We start from the raw sequence: 15,103 nt of genomic DNA on the forward strand, positions 1-15,103 counted from the left end.
TCATCAATCGTTGTGACTATGCGTATGGAGGGCTTGGGATTGATGAAAATGATATTTCGAACATCATTACTTTTTGAATTGCGATGGGTAATGGCACTATCAACACTAGTTCCAACAGTTTCCCCTTTCGACGTCTTTGGGTTATGATTATCTATTTCGCAGGAAACATGATGCGACTGAACGCAGTGTTCTTTTCCGTGTTTGATGCGATCATGAGTTTTCAATTTATGCTTATATTTGGTCGAAAAATCACAATGTAAACAGTGAAATTGAGATTTCATTCCGCACTCTGTACGCTCGTGCCACCTCCATGTATACTTTGTACGATACAATTTGCCACACCGATGTCATGTGTATACAGCGTTGATGACATTTCTCTAGTTGGATTTGCATTGTAATATTTGTTTTCAAAAACTTTACATAATAGTCATTGTTGGTTCGGAAGCTGATCAATACCAATACCATTGGCATTCGAGCTATTGTTTGATATTTTGTCTTTGGATGGATATGAGGTCATTTCTGCTGCAACGGCTGCGACGTTGCTGAATTCTCGGTGAAGTGTACTATAAATGAAAGGGATGTGTTATAAGGATACGAAAATCGCACAGGATACAGGAAGCAAGGACAATAAAGGAAAAGGAAGCAAAAAATTAAAATAAATTAATCTCATTTGCACATCATTTTATCATTTCTTGAGTAACACGCTGAATGGTCGGATGGCACAGATATATCCTTCAAATTGATTTTCGCAGGATGTTTGAATCCATATAAGCTGCCATCACATTCCATTTCATATTCATCCGAATTACCTGAAAAAGAAGGAAAATATATGTTAGTAAAATTGTTAAATTCTGTTACCTAGAATTCCATCAACACGTTACATTTTCTCTTTACAGTTTTTTTATATATTTGTAAACGAACAACAGAGAAACGGAAATAATGGAATAATGATGTATGTAAAGGAATAATGGGCAAGAACTCATCAATCTGGAAGGCCAAATTCATACACTGAATATGAAAAAATAATAATAAATAAAAATCAAAGCACATCACATTGATGGCACACAACACACAACATCACATTGATGGCATACATTATCATTTTCACTCAATATCGTATGCTCTCTGTCACTTTCTGGTTTTGTAAAGCATTCACTCATTCACTCATTTTCTTACACTCTCTTTCTCTCTGTCTCTCTCTCTCTCTCTCACTCTCTCTTATCACCTGATGAAGTAACGATATTTACACATTCATATTAAGTCATTCATATTTTCTTGACACTCCTCATTCACTCTAGCAAAACACAAACTCTATTCGTTTAACGATGCCCTACCACAATTTGTGATATTTATCATCTTTGTCGATTCAATCACTGTAGCCGTTATTTCACAAATTAGATCGAAAAAAAGATCACCATATGTTTTGATAACTTATTTTTCCTTTTTTTTTTTGTTTTTTAGATGTGTTGAACCTTACGTAAATATTTGTTCGTTCCTTGTTATTTTAATTTCGCGTTTCTCCTTCACAACTAATGATTTTTTTCTTTGCAAACTTTGTTTTCGTTTTGTTTCTTCCTATGTTACTTTCATATTTGTACTCACTATCGAGTTGTTTGAGTGTATGAAGGTGTATAGATTTGTTTGTATTGTATGATTTCAATATTGTATTCCAATAAGGATTTCCACCCTATCGTCATTATGATATTTCATCATCATGATCAGTTTCTTTTTTCGATTTTACGAATCCATTAGTTACTTCTCTAACATACACCAGTTTAAAAATAGTTCTTTTTTAACTTCGTTTGCTTCCGTGTTATAACTATTTGCACATTTTAATCCACACATTCGTAAGCCATACTTCCTCCTGTCCATGACTTCAATATTTGGCTTCGTTTTGCTGTTTGTTTTCTTTTCTGTTCAATATATAAAATGCACGTGCGACAATCATTTATACAGAAAATAAGGATCTTTCCATCGCTTATACGTAGCTAGCATCTCATGTTACACGACTTTACTTCGGCATTTTACTTGTACTCCTTATTTCTAAACAATCTGCATTCGTCTCAATCTAACAACTGATTTTAATTTCTCATTACTTCACGTTTAATCTAATAACTGGTTCATTTGCTTGTGTTTCAATTGATTCCTTTCGGCCAAAATGTACCTTATTTTTACATTGTTTCCTTGAAGTGCATCTCACAATTCTTTGTGATTAAATCGCAAATCGCCAAAACTTCAACTATTTCTAATATTTTATCTTCCACTCTTTTTAAATGGCCATGTATAGCCGCACTGTATCTTCGAGCAGAGTTAAAGTATGGGTTTTATTTGTTTGGCTCTAAAGAATTAAGGAGACTGTATTTATAAACTTCTTGCGATGTTTTTTGCATTTCTTGTTATTTGGACAAGCAATTTCTTTTTGAACAAAATTTGCAAATACCAACAAATATTACCGCTGGTCTGATACGTACGATAGAAATGATGTGTTACAGAGTTTTCTGTTTCAATGTGTTGCATCACTGATACATTATTAAAGTACCATATTATGCTGAAATGAAAGGGTACATGACTTGGAACTAAGGAATATGTAAAACATAAAATGCATTTAATTCACGTTTCTCTAAAAGACATTTCGTTGAAAACAAACATTCTGAATTATTTTGTAGATGCTTCTCGATTTTGCGGCACAGTTCAATACATTGCAAATTTAATTGAAACCATATATATGACACATACAATTCAAAGATCGATAGTATCTTTGAACCAATACATTAAACATTCCGCTGATAACCGTACTGATCAGCACGATTGACGGTAATCGTTTGTATCTACAAATGCGCCAAAGTCGTGGATGTATATATCGTATGACGATAAGTAGATCAACTATCTGAATCAAAAACAACGTATTCAAATGCAACTAAACATTGTAAAGCAACACTCAAATATAGATCGCACGGGATAAAATGGTTGTATGATATAGAATATGAACTATTCAGTAAAATTAACTGTTGAGAAACAATTTGCAGTGAATGTAAGCGGTAATGCATGTGTTTGCGCCGTATGACGTTGCTTGAAAACGAAATGGCTGCACTAAGACTGTATTAAAAATGCAAACCAACATACTAGTACTAGATATTTCTAGTACATAGTGCACACTCACACATACACTAATAGGTATATGCATATATCGAAAATATACGACAAAATACTTAATTAATTATAGATCTTATTTAATAGTGACAAAAGAAAACGTTAGACTAAATGTAGCGCGACTATAACCTTTACCAGACGCTTCCCGAACAAGTTATTCGATAAATGCAAGCAGCTGGAGACAGTCGGTGAAATTTGGCTCTGACGCGTTTTATAAAACGTATTATTTTAAATGGCAAAATCCCAAGGATCGTAGTTTGGAATCTAAGATTTGGGGAACCAATTTGCAATGCATGTAGCCACGTTATCATGTAATACAAGTGTGGTTTATTCAGTATCGTAGCTTGTGCAAGATTTAATTGGACAAACTTAAAAACGGTTTGAGAATTGATAAGCTCAAAACGCTCTACTTGAAAACAGAAACAATAAAAACGAAATTATTGAACCAGGAAGAAAACAAAATCATTCGAATCATAATTTTCTACTTCAGCAGCTAATCACAAAAAAAATATTAATTCCCGTCAATGTTGTTAAAATTTTAAAATTATATTCACTGAGAATAACTAGCTGTTCTATATTTATAGGATTTTAGGACCCCTTTCAACAGATAAAGTTAGCATTTCTTCCAAGATCATTAGTAATCATACAGAAATTTGAAAATGACACAAAAGATACATTTAAACTTTGTTTTAAGCTAAATGAAATAAAATAATCAAATATAGTAGTACTAAGCCTGGCTACACGTTTGAGTGGGACTTCATATTATAGATAAAAATGATCCACTGGAGCTCATAATTTCAATCACTACATTGCTTCGGCGAATGCATTGCAAACACATCCACATACCACCTTTATGAATAAAACATGGTGGTGGAAAACTTAGAACAGAAGGAAGGCTACATAAAAGGAATTAATTAGGAAGTTAAATAGAATGACGGGATTTATTCGAGCGGCGGCGACTTTCAAGCTGTGGCATTTCGGCATGATGCTTGCGTATGTGCACTCCGAGATTTCCTCTCTGTTTGGCCTTGTAGCTGCAATACGGACACTGATGAGAGGCCTCTTTGCCACCACATTCGACATTCTCGTGGCGTCGCAATGTCGACTTCCAGCGATATCGCTTGCCGCAATGCCGGCACACATATTGACGAACCTCTCCATCGTCAGTATCACTTACCACCGTCGATTCATTGACCGTATACTCAAATTTTTGCATGATGTTCGGGTTTGCTAGCAACGCAAACTTGCTATCACCCATAGAAGCATTCAATAATTTTGATCCTCCAGTTTGGCCACCTACTCCTTCCTTCTTCATCTTTGACAACAGCTTTGTGTTGTACTTCGCGATGTGTTGTTCGTCATCATCAGGTTCACCGCTTCCATCGTCGCCTCCTTCGTCCATATCCTGGTCGCCATCATCATCGTCGCTCTGAGATCCGTTGTTGTCCACGTCTGACGAAACTTTGCTCGCTGCTACGAGTGCCACTGTCGTTTGCTGTTGTTGCTGCTGTTGCTGCTGCTGCTGACCAGAACCAGCTAAGGTAGTACCAGCTGCTGCTGCCGCAGCTGCTACAACATTGCTGAAGTTTGTAGCTACACCATCTGACAGATCAATATCCTCGATTACGGAATAATCAAGGTCGTCGATCATCCCCTGCGGAAAGTCTGCACTCTGAGATGTATTCGAACCGGAAGTTTCATATTCATTAACCGAATACCGTGTGGTGATAGAAGTACCACGCGTACCACCTATCGCTGTCGCGATCGGAATTTGCTGGATGGCTGATGCATTGATCGCCGTTAGGCCAGGTGCTCCAACACTTGTGCCAGTGATCGTGACATGCTGGAGCGGTTGCTGCCCAGCAGGGCCCAATTTTCGCGATAACGAGAAATTCAAAAGCTGACGCTCAGTCCCAGCAACTGTTGCCGACGGTTGAGGTGCTAACTGCTGTGAAACTTCTTGCAATTGCATCGAAGAAGTAGTGATGGAGCTACCGATGGAAGGTGTTACGGTTGGGATCGTCAAAATCGGCATCGTTATCGTGGAGGACGTCATGGCGGTATTTCCCGTAATGTTATACGGATTTTTTGCTCGGGAATATTTTATTCGGGGATGACCAAATGTTTTGGCTGGAGCACTGATCGTAGCGTGAGTTAGTTTTCGAGAACTTCCATCATTTTTAGGCAATGACGGAACAACAAGTTCGTTGGGAAAATTATCCGGCTTTTGAATTGAAACAGACGTTATAAGCGAGCCTGCAGAGCTGCTGATTGGTGATGCTCCCGATACAGCGGTAGGCGGGGTTAATACATTGCCGCTTGTTACTCTCTTCCCAACCATTCCCGTGCTGGCCGTTCCAGACGACAGTGCGACATTTCCTTTGGCTACAGTACTCGTTCCCGTTTTGATGGGCAGGATATCTACGTTTTCCGAAAGATACCGTGAACAACACGCATGGTAAAATATACCAATGAATAAGAAAGAGGAAAAAGAAAGAAAAACAACAATAAATAAACAATCATATAATCTCTTGTTCATTTTGCTATTCAATTTTCTGCTACAAGTATGCAGCAAATTGTAGGGAAACAAAAACACACGTTCGCGTTATACAGGAGAATACAAGAAAGAGGTTGGGATGCAATATCATGCACGTACTCCCCAATCGCATAGCGCACACGGAACCACTCATTGCTCGACATAGAATTTAGAATCCTTCTCGTAAGAAGTATCTAAACAACCAAGCACAAGGGATTCTCTGTTGTTGCTGCGTGTTGGGTTTGTGGTAAACAAGGACTTGCTCAGCATAATTAAATGCAAAACATTCAAATTAAGGATTACAGCACACAGGTCAGTACCCTATTTGAGACGTAAGCTGAGACTGTAATCCGCTATCGACGAATGAAAGACGCTGAAACAAGGATATTCTATTAAGGTGTATGTAACTGTATATGTTTGCGTGTAAACTATGTGTGAAGTGCATATGTAAAACAAAACAAAGATAATCAACCCGTTAAAAATAACAAACGATATATAATTTCACCTAAAATACGGTTGAAAACAGTATCGCAAGACTAGAACATAACACGCTGAGTAAAAAAGATGTTGATAGCCAAACCAATAGTTACGATAAGCATAAATTGTTAAGATTAGTAGAAGTAATACCACAAATTTTATTAACCGAAAGGAATAAATGTTATTATAGCAAATATCAACAGCTATGGAGCTATGCGTTAAAATCATACAAGAAAAAAATTCAATACAAATAAATAGTAGAATTCACGCATCACGCAAATAAATTCACTCAAAAAAAGATGATTTTCATTAGAAAATAAATGAACAATTTTTTAGCATTCGACACTGCTTTCAAATGATGCACATATAAGCAATTTAGTATATGAGTTAATTTAAAACTAAGATACAAATGAAATCCATTACAGAAGGAACCCAGGCAAAAACACCATTACACCAAAGAAATTAATATTTGCAACAATGGAGAAACTTAAGAGGAAAATAGAAAAAAGGAGAAAAATAAACAACAATCCCCCCGTCGATGAATATCTTTATTTGGTCCACTGATACAGCGAAAAATAATGTAATCAACAAAGAAAACAAACCACCATATATTAAAAAATATTAGATATGCGAAGAACGAAGAGATCTCAACACAAGTTCACTGATGAACTAATTCGAAAGAAACCCACGGCAAATTAGTAATGACAGAAATCATAGACTCATAAGTTCTAGAACAGATTGTTACACAAATTATAGAAGAATCCAGTGATTATACCAATTCCAACCAATGATAAATTTGTTAGCAACCAAGAATACCTTTACAGAGGTTGACATAAATTTCCATTTTACGCATCATTTGTGTGATGCAAACATCATAGTCTTGGATTTTGGCATTAAAAGATATTTTATCTTAATCTGCTATACATCATGTAAAAACTAATATTCACCAACAAAATGTTGTTAATATGGAAAGAAATACATATATAAAAATTTTACAACATATTACCAATCGAAAATTGTATCACATTAATAAATAAGCAACATGTTTTGAAGAAATGTTTTCAAAATGAAACAAAATGCACAAACACGAAAACAGCTGGCATTTTATTTACAATTCAAATATTTGGCAAATGTACCAATAATAATGATGGTGGAATTTACATGAATAATGTTAATTCTTTCACCGTCAATGAATACTATTTAAAAAAATTACAAGGTGTTAAAAACGCATTCATACAATACGAAAATACACACCCAAATCACACAATACAATAAACCAATTATAAACATAAAATAATCAAAATGAAAAATTGGTTGTTATGAGATTATTGAAAATACAATGAATGTAAATACATTCTTCTTTTTTTATAGAAAGGATTTCAATGAGACACGCTAGCAAAAATATTGTATAACGCTGATTTCGTTTACATTTTCCTATTCTTCCATAAAAGGTTATCAATAGCCAACAGAAGTGGATTTTTAACCAGAAATAATAAGATCCAAAAACTGTGTGAATGTACAAGACGATGTAAAAGCGTGTAAATTTGAATGTTTAATATTTTGTGTATGTTGCACTATTTATATAGGTTACTAAGCTCTGTATCCACGCGAGATCAGAGAGAGTATGTGAGCAAGAACGGGTATTATAGGAAAGATAGAAGTTGATTTCATGAGGGTATGTGTTTTGTGTTTGTAGTATTACCGCACTCATCGAATATGTACGTCGTTGCCGTTGTGCCATCGGGGTGCAGCTCCGTCTGTTTTATAATCTTTTCCTTCTTCAACAGATCTTCTATCCGCATCTCGTCGATTATGGTGGCGATGGTCGTCGTGTTACCAATCGACGTGGATGCACCGCCGGTGGCAACCAAAGTAGCACTACGCATGGGTAGCATCACCGTGGTTCCCGCACTCACCGGTGGTTCCGGTGATGCATCAGGATCGGCAGTGAATAAAATATAGTTGTTGTCCTTCTTCGTTACTACTATGTTTTTGCTCTCAAGTAAACAGTCATTCAGAACAACAGGTGTAGCATGTGTGATAAGCGAACCAGATCCAACATCATTACTTTGTTCGGTCAATGGTGTTGCTATGGCCGTAGTTGTGGCGGTAACGGAGCTCGATCCGTTAAAATCACACTCTACATTGCCAGCAATCATTGCGCTCTGTTGTTGTCGTTCAGTTTGCCGTAATCGAATGCCCTGATTAGTAGTGATAATGGGAATTTCATTTTCATCCACCCACAGAGCCGGTTCAGAAGTAGTAACTGTAATAGTTTTTATTTTTTTGCCACCGGTAAGAGGGCTTGCGCCAGCTAACGCCATCAAGCTGCCCGGATCTCCAGAGGAACTGCTAGCTTCGGCAACTCTCTTTGACAAAATCACTAACTTGCGTCTGCCTGCAATAAAACAAAAAAGTTTGAACGTTAGAGAAGGCATCTGTAAAGGAACAATAAGATTGAAACATCCATCCAATGCTACTATCAGCTCTACGTTATATTCACTGTGCGCGATGCTATGCGTGTTTCAGAATATCACGATTCTTTGATCTGGTTGTCTTAGTTTCATTGTTACTGAAAAACCATTAGAAAATCTTTTTGACAAGGTTTAGTTTATTTTTATCCCTAAATTCCATTGTGCTGGTATTTTGATTTTATCAGAATATGTTTTCATACAAATTGCATACCATTAACAAGACTATTTTCATAAAAACAAAAGTTTGACTCTAATACAATGCAAACACAAATGAATGGGAATTTAATTGTAGGAATGTGCTAATATATATAACGAAACACTCGAAGACATTTATCGGACAATAAGTTTGAACAGACACATTCTATGGAGAAGTAATCTCCCAATTACAAAGAATTTAAAATAACAAGCACTATCACAAACTTAAGCTGACAGTTAATAACTTAATTACCACGTCATACCCATCGCCTTTGTGCTTAAAATAATTACCGGTTACTAAAATATTGGAACAGAGGATGTTCCCTTCGATTAATCGAAAAATTTTACACTATATTATTCGAATAAGTTTCGGAATGGAAAATTATTTCAATCTTTTGCAAGCGAAATAAATTCAGTTATTTTCAGTGAACAAATACAATTTGATGAACCCTTGCATCCTTACCGCCTTATTAACGATGAATTATGAGAAAACTAGATTACTTCATATGAAATCATTTCTAGTTTCATCGTAAGTATCTCCCCGTTTCGCATTGTCTGCTGCATATTAAATACACTAACCACAACTTCTATTGAGATAAACAATTATTTACAAGTACGACTGAACACTCAATTCAATTCTTATATTTAATTTATTGTATATTGTTGCTATACAATGCCGACCGTTCGCTAGGATCGTGTCACCACCAAGCCCAAAAAATTAACTCTAATAGTCAAGCATACGTTATCTACTCAATGATGTTAAGGAAAACTGACTGACGGATAGCATGTTAAATCATGATAAGCGAAAATAAATCAGCTGAAGAAGGAAAATTCATTAAAAAGATTATTCATGAGGGTAATTTCGAAGAATTTCAAAACAGAATCGATCTACATAAGAGATGGTGAATGGTGAAAAGGAGTTAGGAGGGTAACCTAACATGTGTGACTCAAGCGAATTGATTATTTTATGACATAGTGATCGGAAGTGAAACATGCGTATGAATATTACATAGGCAGATGAATGAAACATTTACATTTATTAAACACTTGTAGAATATGCCGGAACTATCATTAATTAGTAACGATTTCTTAGATATGATGACTTGTAGGATCCCTGAATCGGATGATCTTTTTTAAGCTCTTTTATAGACACAATGAATTAATCATCAATAAAGTCCGTTATGTCCATTTGTCTCTATAATTGGTATCAGAAACCTAGACACCATCTTTCAATTGTATGGCATCATTTAAATTTAAATATGCCGATTATCAAATTGATACTAGACAAGGCTGCCTACAGTCGCCTATCAAATATGGCTGTCGCAGTTGAGAACCTAAACTCGAAAGTCAGGTCATACAACGTTACCCTCTGTTTCAGCTAAGTCTAAACAAATGTCTTCGTGTCATCTGGTTTTCCAACTCCACTGCCTCTTCAATTCAGGATCAACTAATCAAACATTAAATGATTATTCCATACGTCCCAGCCAGCGTCGATAGAAGAAATTCACCTGAAGTGCTAGACCATGTGTAGCCTCATAGAGTGGATACCGAAAAATAGAAGAAAACAAGAAAACATTGTTATTAATTAGAAAAATATTTTACGAATAGCTATCAATAAATACAAAAAAAAACACATATTTGACACATTTTTCTTTATAGCAATTCCAGTACATACAAGCAAATTTATACAAACCCTAGACCGATGGATATTCGATACGCTTTGTTCAAACGATTTCTTATTCAACCGGTCTAAATTTTATTCGGAAATGGGACTACAAAAGAAATATTCTTGTATGAAGACCAGTTAACGATTTAGTTAGTTTCAGTTCTCTGGTTCCTTTTTCGTTTCGCAGCTCAAGCTGTTCCTGTATTTGAGGTTTCTACTGTAGATTGATAAATCGACATTGGTACATATTTTGTTATGATTCTCTTCTTTTTTTTCATACAACACGAAACACAACCGACTTGCATCAAGTCAACTACAGAAATATTCGATATTTTTGGCTTTAACTTTTCTAGATGACAGCTTTATAGCTCCCTACAAAAAGATTGTTTTTTTTTACTTGTTCAAACTTAACAACAACTTGTTACCAATGATTATTGGCAACAATCTCATGAGGTTTTATGATACATATCACACTTTTAACTAGGTATGATTTTTTTCTGCATTTTATCCAGACATACCTCGGGTTTTTTTCTTTCTAACAGTACAATCAAGCGGCCGCCACTACATTTTCTCTCTTTCAACAAACAAAAGGTGGGAAATATCACACTAACTGATAGCTATACTCTATTAGATTGTACACATCACTTTCTTCTTCTCTTTGACTTCTACTCTACCATTTTTTGCTCCACATATTGAGTATCTAAACAATGAATAACAATAATAACTTTAGTTTTCAAAAAAATATATATAATTTTATATTATTTATATATTATATATATATATATATATATATATATATATATATATATATATATATATATATATATATATATATATATATATATATATATATATATATATATATATATATATATATATATATATATATATATATATATATAAGCATTGGATTGGCATCAAAATCGTTTGATACAATTATTTTTTATCACGGCGAGAACGCATCACTGACATCTGTAACTAAAAATTGACTAGAACAATACATTTTAATATTACAAACGTTCGTTAAAAAAAATTTACAACGATACGTCTTCCAGAATTGTCGACGATAGCTCAATCTTACATAAACGAAAAAAAATAATATCCACATTTGTTTTTGTTAATTTCCATCTGGCTCCATCACACACAACACTACTTTACGCGCCAGCTCTGTGAATAACAATTTACAAGGTGTTCTACGAGCAAAGTAATGCATTCAAAGCTGATGCAACCCACGCTGCTAGAAGTAGTACTTGATGCACACACCGGATTCGAGGTGACGCTTCAAGTGCGATCCTTGGGAAAATGCTTTCCCGCACATAACACACCGAAATTTTTTCATGCCTCCACATTCGTACCTGTAATGAAACAAACAAATTTAGAGGAAAAGACCACAAGTGGTCAGAATGTTAGCAAACTGACATCTGTGGTATTTGATGTACATACTGTATGCAAGAGATTGAACTTTCCAAATGTTATGGTGCTAATGAGGAAAAAAATGATAACCACATCAATATTGATTTCTCACCTGATGTGTCTCTGCAACGAGCTGGCGTCTTTATAGTTTTTATCACAATCTCGCCGCGGACACTGGTATCGTCCAACGGCATTGAGAAACTTAGACAAATCAGAGAACTTCACGTCGTACAGCAATTCGTTCAGCTGCACCAGACTCCGCCTGCCTCCGTCGAACAAGGACGTGCTAGTGTCCCCGCGGCGAAAACCTGCCGCTACTCCCGGCACAGCTAATGAAGATAAGGACGACGATGAAGTCGTGGATGAAGATGCATTCAAACCACCTATATGTTCACGAAGGGAAAAACGAATCCGGAGGAACCAAGTTCAACAAATATTGTTTTGCGCACACATTCCGTACACAATCATAAGTATATATGAGCGGGTGAAATATTTTGTATGAACTATTGCTTGAGTGACTGACTGGAAACGAGCAAAAAGGATCAATGTCTGAATCACGAACGCATTTAATACACAGACACAAACACACGCATTTAAACACACTAAAATAGTTTTGATAACACAAAATATCACACGCGCGCACAAACACAGCAAATGAAAACATTGATGAAGGGGACTAAATGATTCGTTTTCGATTTGACACAATGTAAGACATTTAGAACAAGTTCAACTTTGGCTAACTTCCGATATTGAACTAGCTCAAAGCTAATCGTCCACTATCTAATATCACAACACTGAAATCAAACTTTTTTATAAACATTGAACTACACGTTGTATGTGTGCGAGCGTGCTTATATGTATGATGATCGTGTCTGCGATAGGCTTTGATCTTCTAAGTCAATAGAAACAGTTCAGAAGCAAGGGATTGCGCAACGATCCTAATTCAGTTATTTTTGTCGAGTGATCATCAACGGAAATAGGATACCATCTGTTAGCATTCGCTGCTAGCTAACGAGCAAGTAGCGAGTAAGTAGGAGAGAACACAAATCACATGAGATTTCAACGCAATTAAAAACCTCGTATTAACGCTATAAACACTAAAATCACTAACAAACACGAACTCACCAACAAAGGCAACGTGCATACAACACAAGGGTTGGTGGTAATGCGCACATTGTTTGTTGCAATTGTTTGCTGTTCGAAGCAAAAGGACACACGTACACGAGCCTTCTGGCGCGCTAGCGAATTATGCAGGACAGGATTTGCTTGGTATACGATGGCTTTAGGCAATCTAATTACTATGATGATGTTGAGATCTAGCTAGGTAGAACGCTTGCAGCTAAATTTATCATATGAAATGATTGTGAAATTATGCACGCGCTGTACTCAGACATAAAAAAAATTGCCAATTTGAACGACATAAAGATGATGCTGCAACCCAAAAACTATTGATTAACAATACAAAACATAGTATTCCGATAAATAGTAGCTTACAAAAGGAGAACGGCAAACGAAAAACGAACTGACAACAATCCAGACCTCTTTAATCAAGCATAATTAGAATCCACAACAAAATAAAAACGTCGTCCTTTTGACTGTTAGTTACATTAGGCGTTTAACCGTAAAATAATTTGGCTCATGTTTATTGGTATGGTTTCTCATCTTCGCAGTGGGAGTGGGAACGCAGTATTACTAAAGAAAAGCTTCCTGCATTAATTCAGCCTCAAAATTAACTCTACAATATCATTTATCGTCAAGAAAGAAAATGAAACTAAACGAATCTCGCTAAAGAGCTATTATTGACTCTTAGTTAACTAATTGAAATATTAGAACTTAAATTAAAGCGAAAAATGAGAGATTAACTGATATTGAGATTCTCCTGAGTAGCTGTAGAAGGATTGAATGAAGTAGAAGACTTGCATCTAATAAAGTATAGCGTAACTCTTCCTACGCCAGTGTGCCCTGATAATCTTACCGATCGCTTCACACACGATTTAGTTATTTACGTACCACAAATGTTATTTTTTACATGAATGTAAACCCTAAACCGGGTTTTCAATCAAGTCAAATCAAGCGCCGCTAATTTATAACTAATGTGAATGCTTTTTAAAAAATCTACAGAAGAGAAAAACAGAGAATTCATGTTTAAACAAAATTCGTACATATTTGAACCTCGGATTACTCTTCCATATACTGTTGCTTGTAGTTTCGTTCGCTTGTACTTCTTATTCCTGTTCCTAAACGCTACTCTTTGATGTAATTACAATCTACAAAAATGGCATATTTTGTTCATTTTGGTCTGGACTGAAGAACTTTGTATTGTATAGAAAAAAATACGCTTGTTGTATTATCTACTTTAATCAACAAAAGTTTTTAGTTTTTCTTTTACCACTCCAATGACTTTGAAGGACATTTTTAACAAGGCAAATTTTGTTTTGGTGATCTTTTGGTATGCGGTGGATGTAATGCTTCTATAAATGTACAATATTGTACTGGTACTGCCTTTGAACATGAAACATTGCTTAAATACAGACACACGAAATAATTTCACTTCGTATCACCTAAGTGACGTGTCAAATTTAAAAAAAGTGAGTCTTCAGATAAAAAACAATATCTCCCCAAGAAACGCTATCGACTTCCGAGATGTTCAAACGGACGATGAACATTGTCTTAGGCTTATTTTAATTTAATAAATCTTTATAAGAACGACCATTCACCGTTCTTTGATGAGATAATAATAAAAGCGGCCATGGCACAAATAAAATCCTTAAATGGGAAACTAACCGATCATGTATAATTAATTCAAATGTGTATATGAGCTACCCAGAGCAGGTATCACCCTTCCATAAAGCAACGGAAACCAATGGGGACACAAATGCGGAATATAAATCTTATACATAGCTCAAATGGCACACAACTCCAGCTTGCCTTCACTGATGATTCCTTAGTATTTGCGCTCTACTACTGCATCTGGGCCGGCACGTTCTTGAGAGCGTAATCCAAGAACAGATTCTTGAAGTTCTGATACATTGTCGACTGTGAGTTAACCGGTTCGATCTCTTCCTGTTTCACCATAAGCGCATCGACAGAGAATTTTGCATCGCTACTGTCCGTCATTCCGTCGCCTCCATCATCGTGCCTACTTCCTTTGCCATTTCCGGCTGCTGCCGCCGCTGCTACTGCAGCGGCAGC

The 15,103-nt window shown here is 35.8% G+C and overlaps 1 protein-coding gene across 1 annotated transcript in view; it reads right to left on the reverse strand.

Moving 5' to 3' along the window:
• Positions 1-3,645: 3,645 nt before the first annotated feature.
• The window catches only part of LOC128723330 (longitudinals lacking protein-like), a 35,070-nt gene continuing 23,612 nt past the window's right edge, over positions 3,646-15,103 (reverse strand). The window contains exons 7-8 of the mRNA XM_053817057.1: positions 7,866-8,561; positions 3,646-5,571 (exon numbers count right to left, since the gene is read on the reverse strand). Coding sequence (XP_053673032.1) covers positions 4,073-5,571; positions 7,866-8,561 — 2,195 coding nt within the window. The 3' untranslated portion in view covers positions 3,646-4,072. The remainder of the gene's footprint in view (positions 5,572-7,865; positions 8,562-15,103) is intronic.

Source organism: Anopheles nili, chromosome 3, assembly GCF_943737925.1.
Source record: "Anopheles nili chromosome 3, idAnoNiliSN_F5_01, whole genome shotgun sequence".
NCBI lineage: Eukaryota > Metazoa > Arthropoda > Insecta > Diptera > Culicidae > Anopheles > Anopheles nili.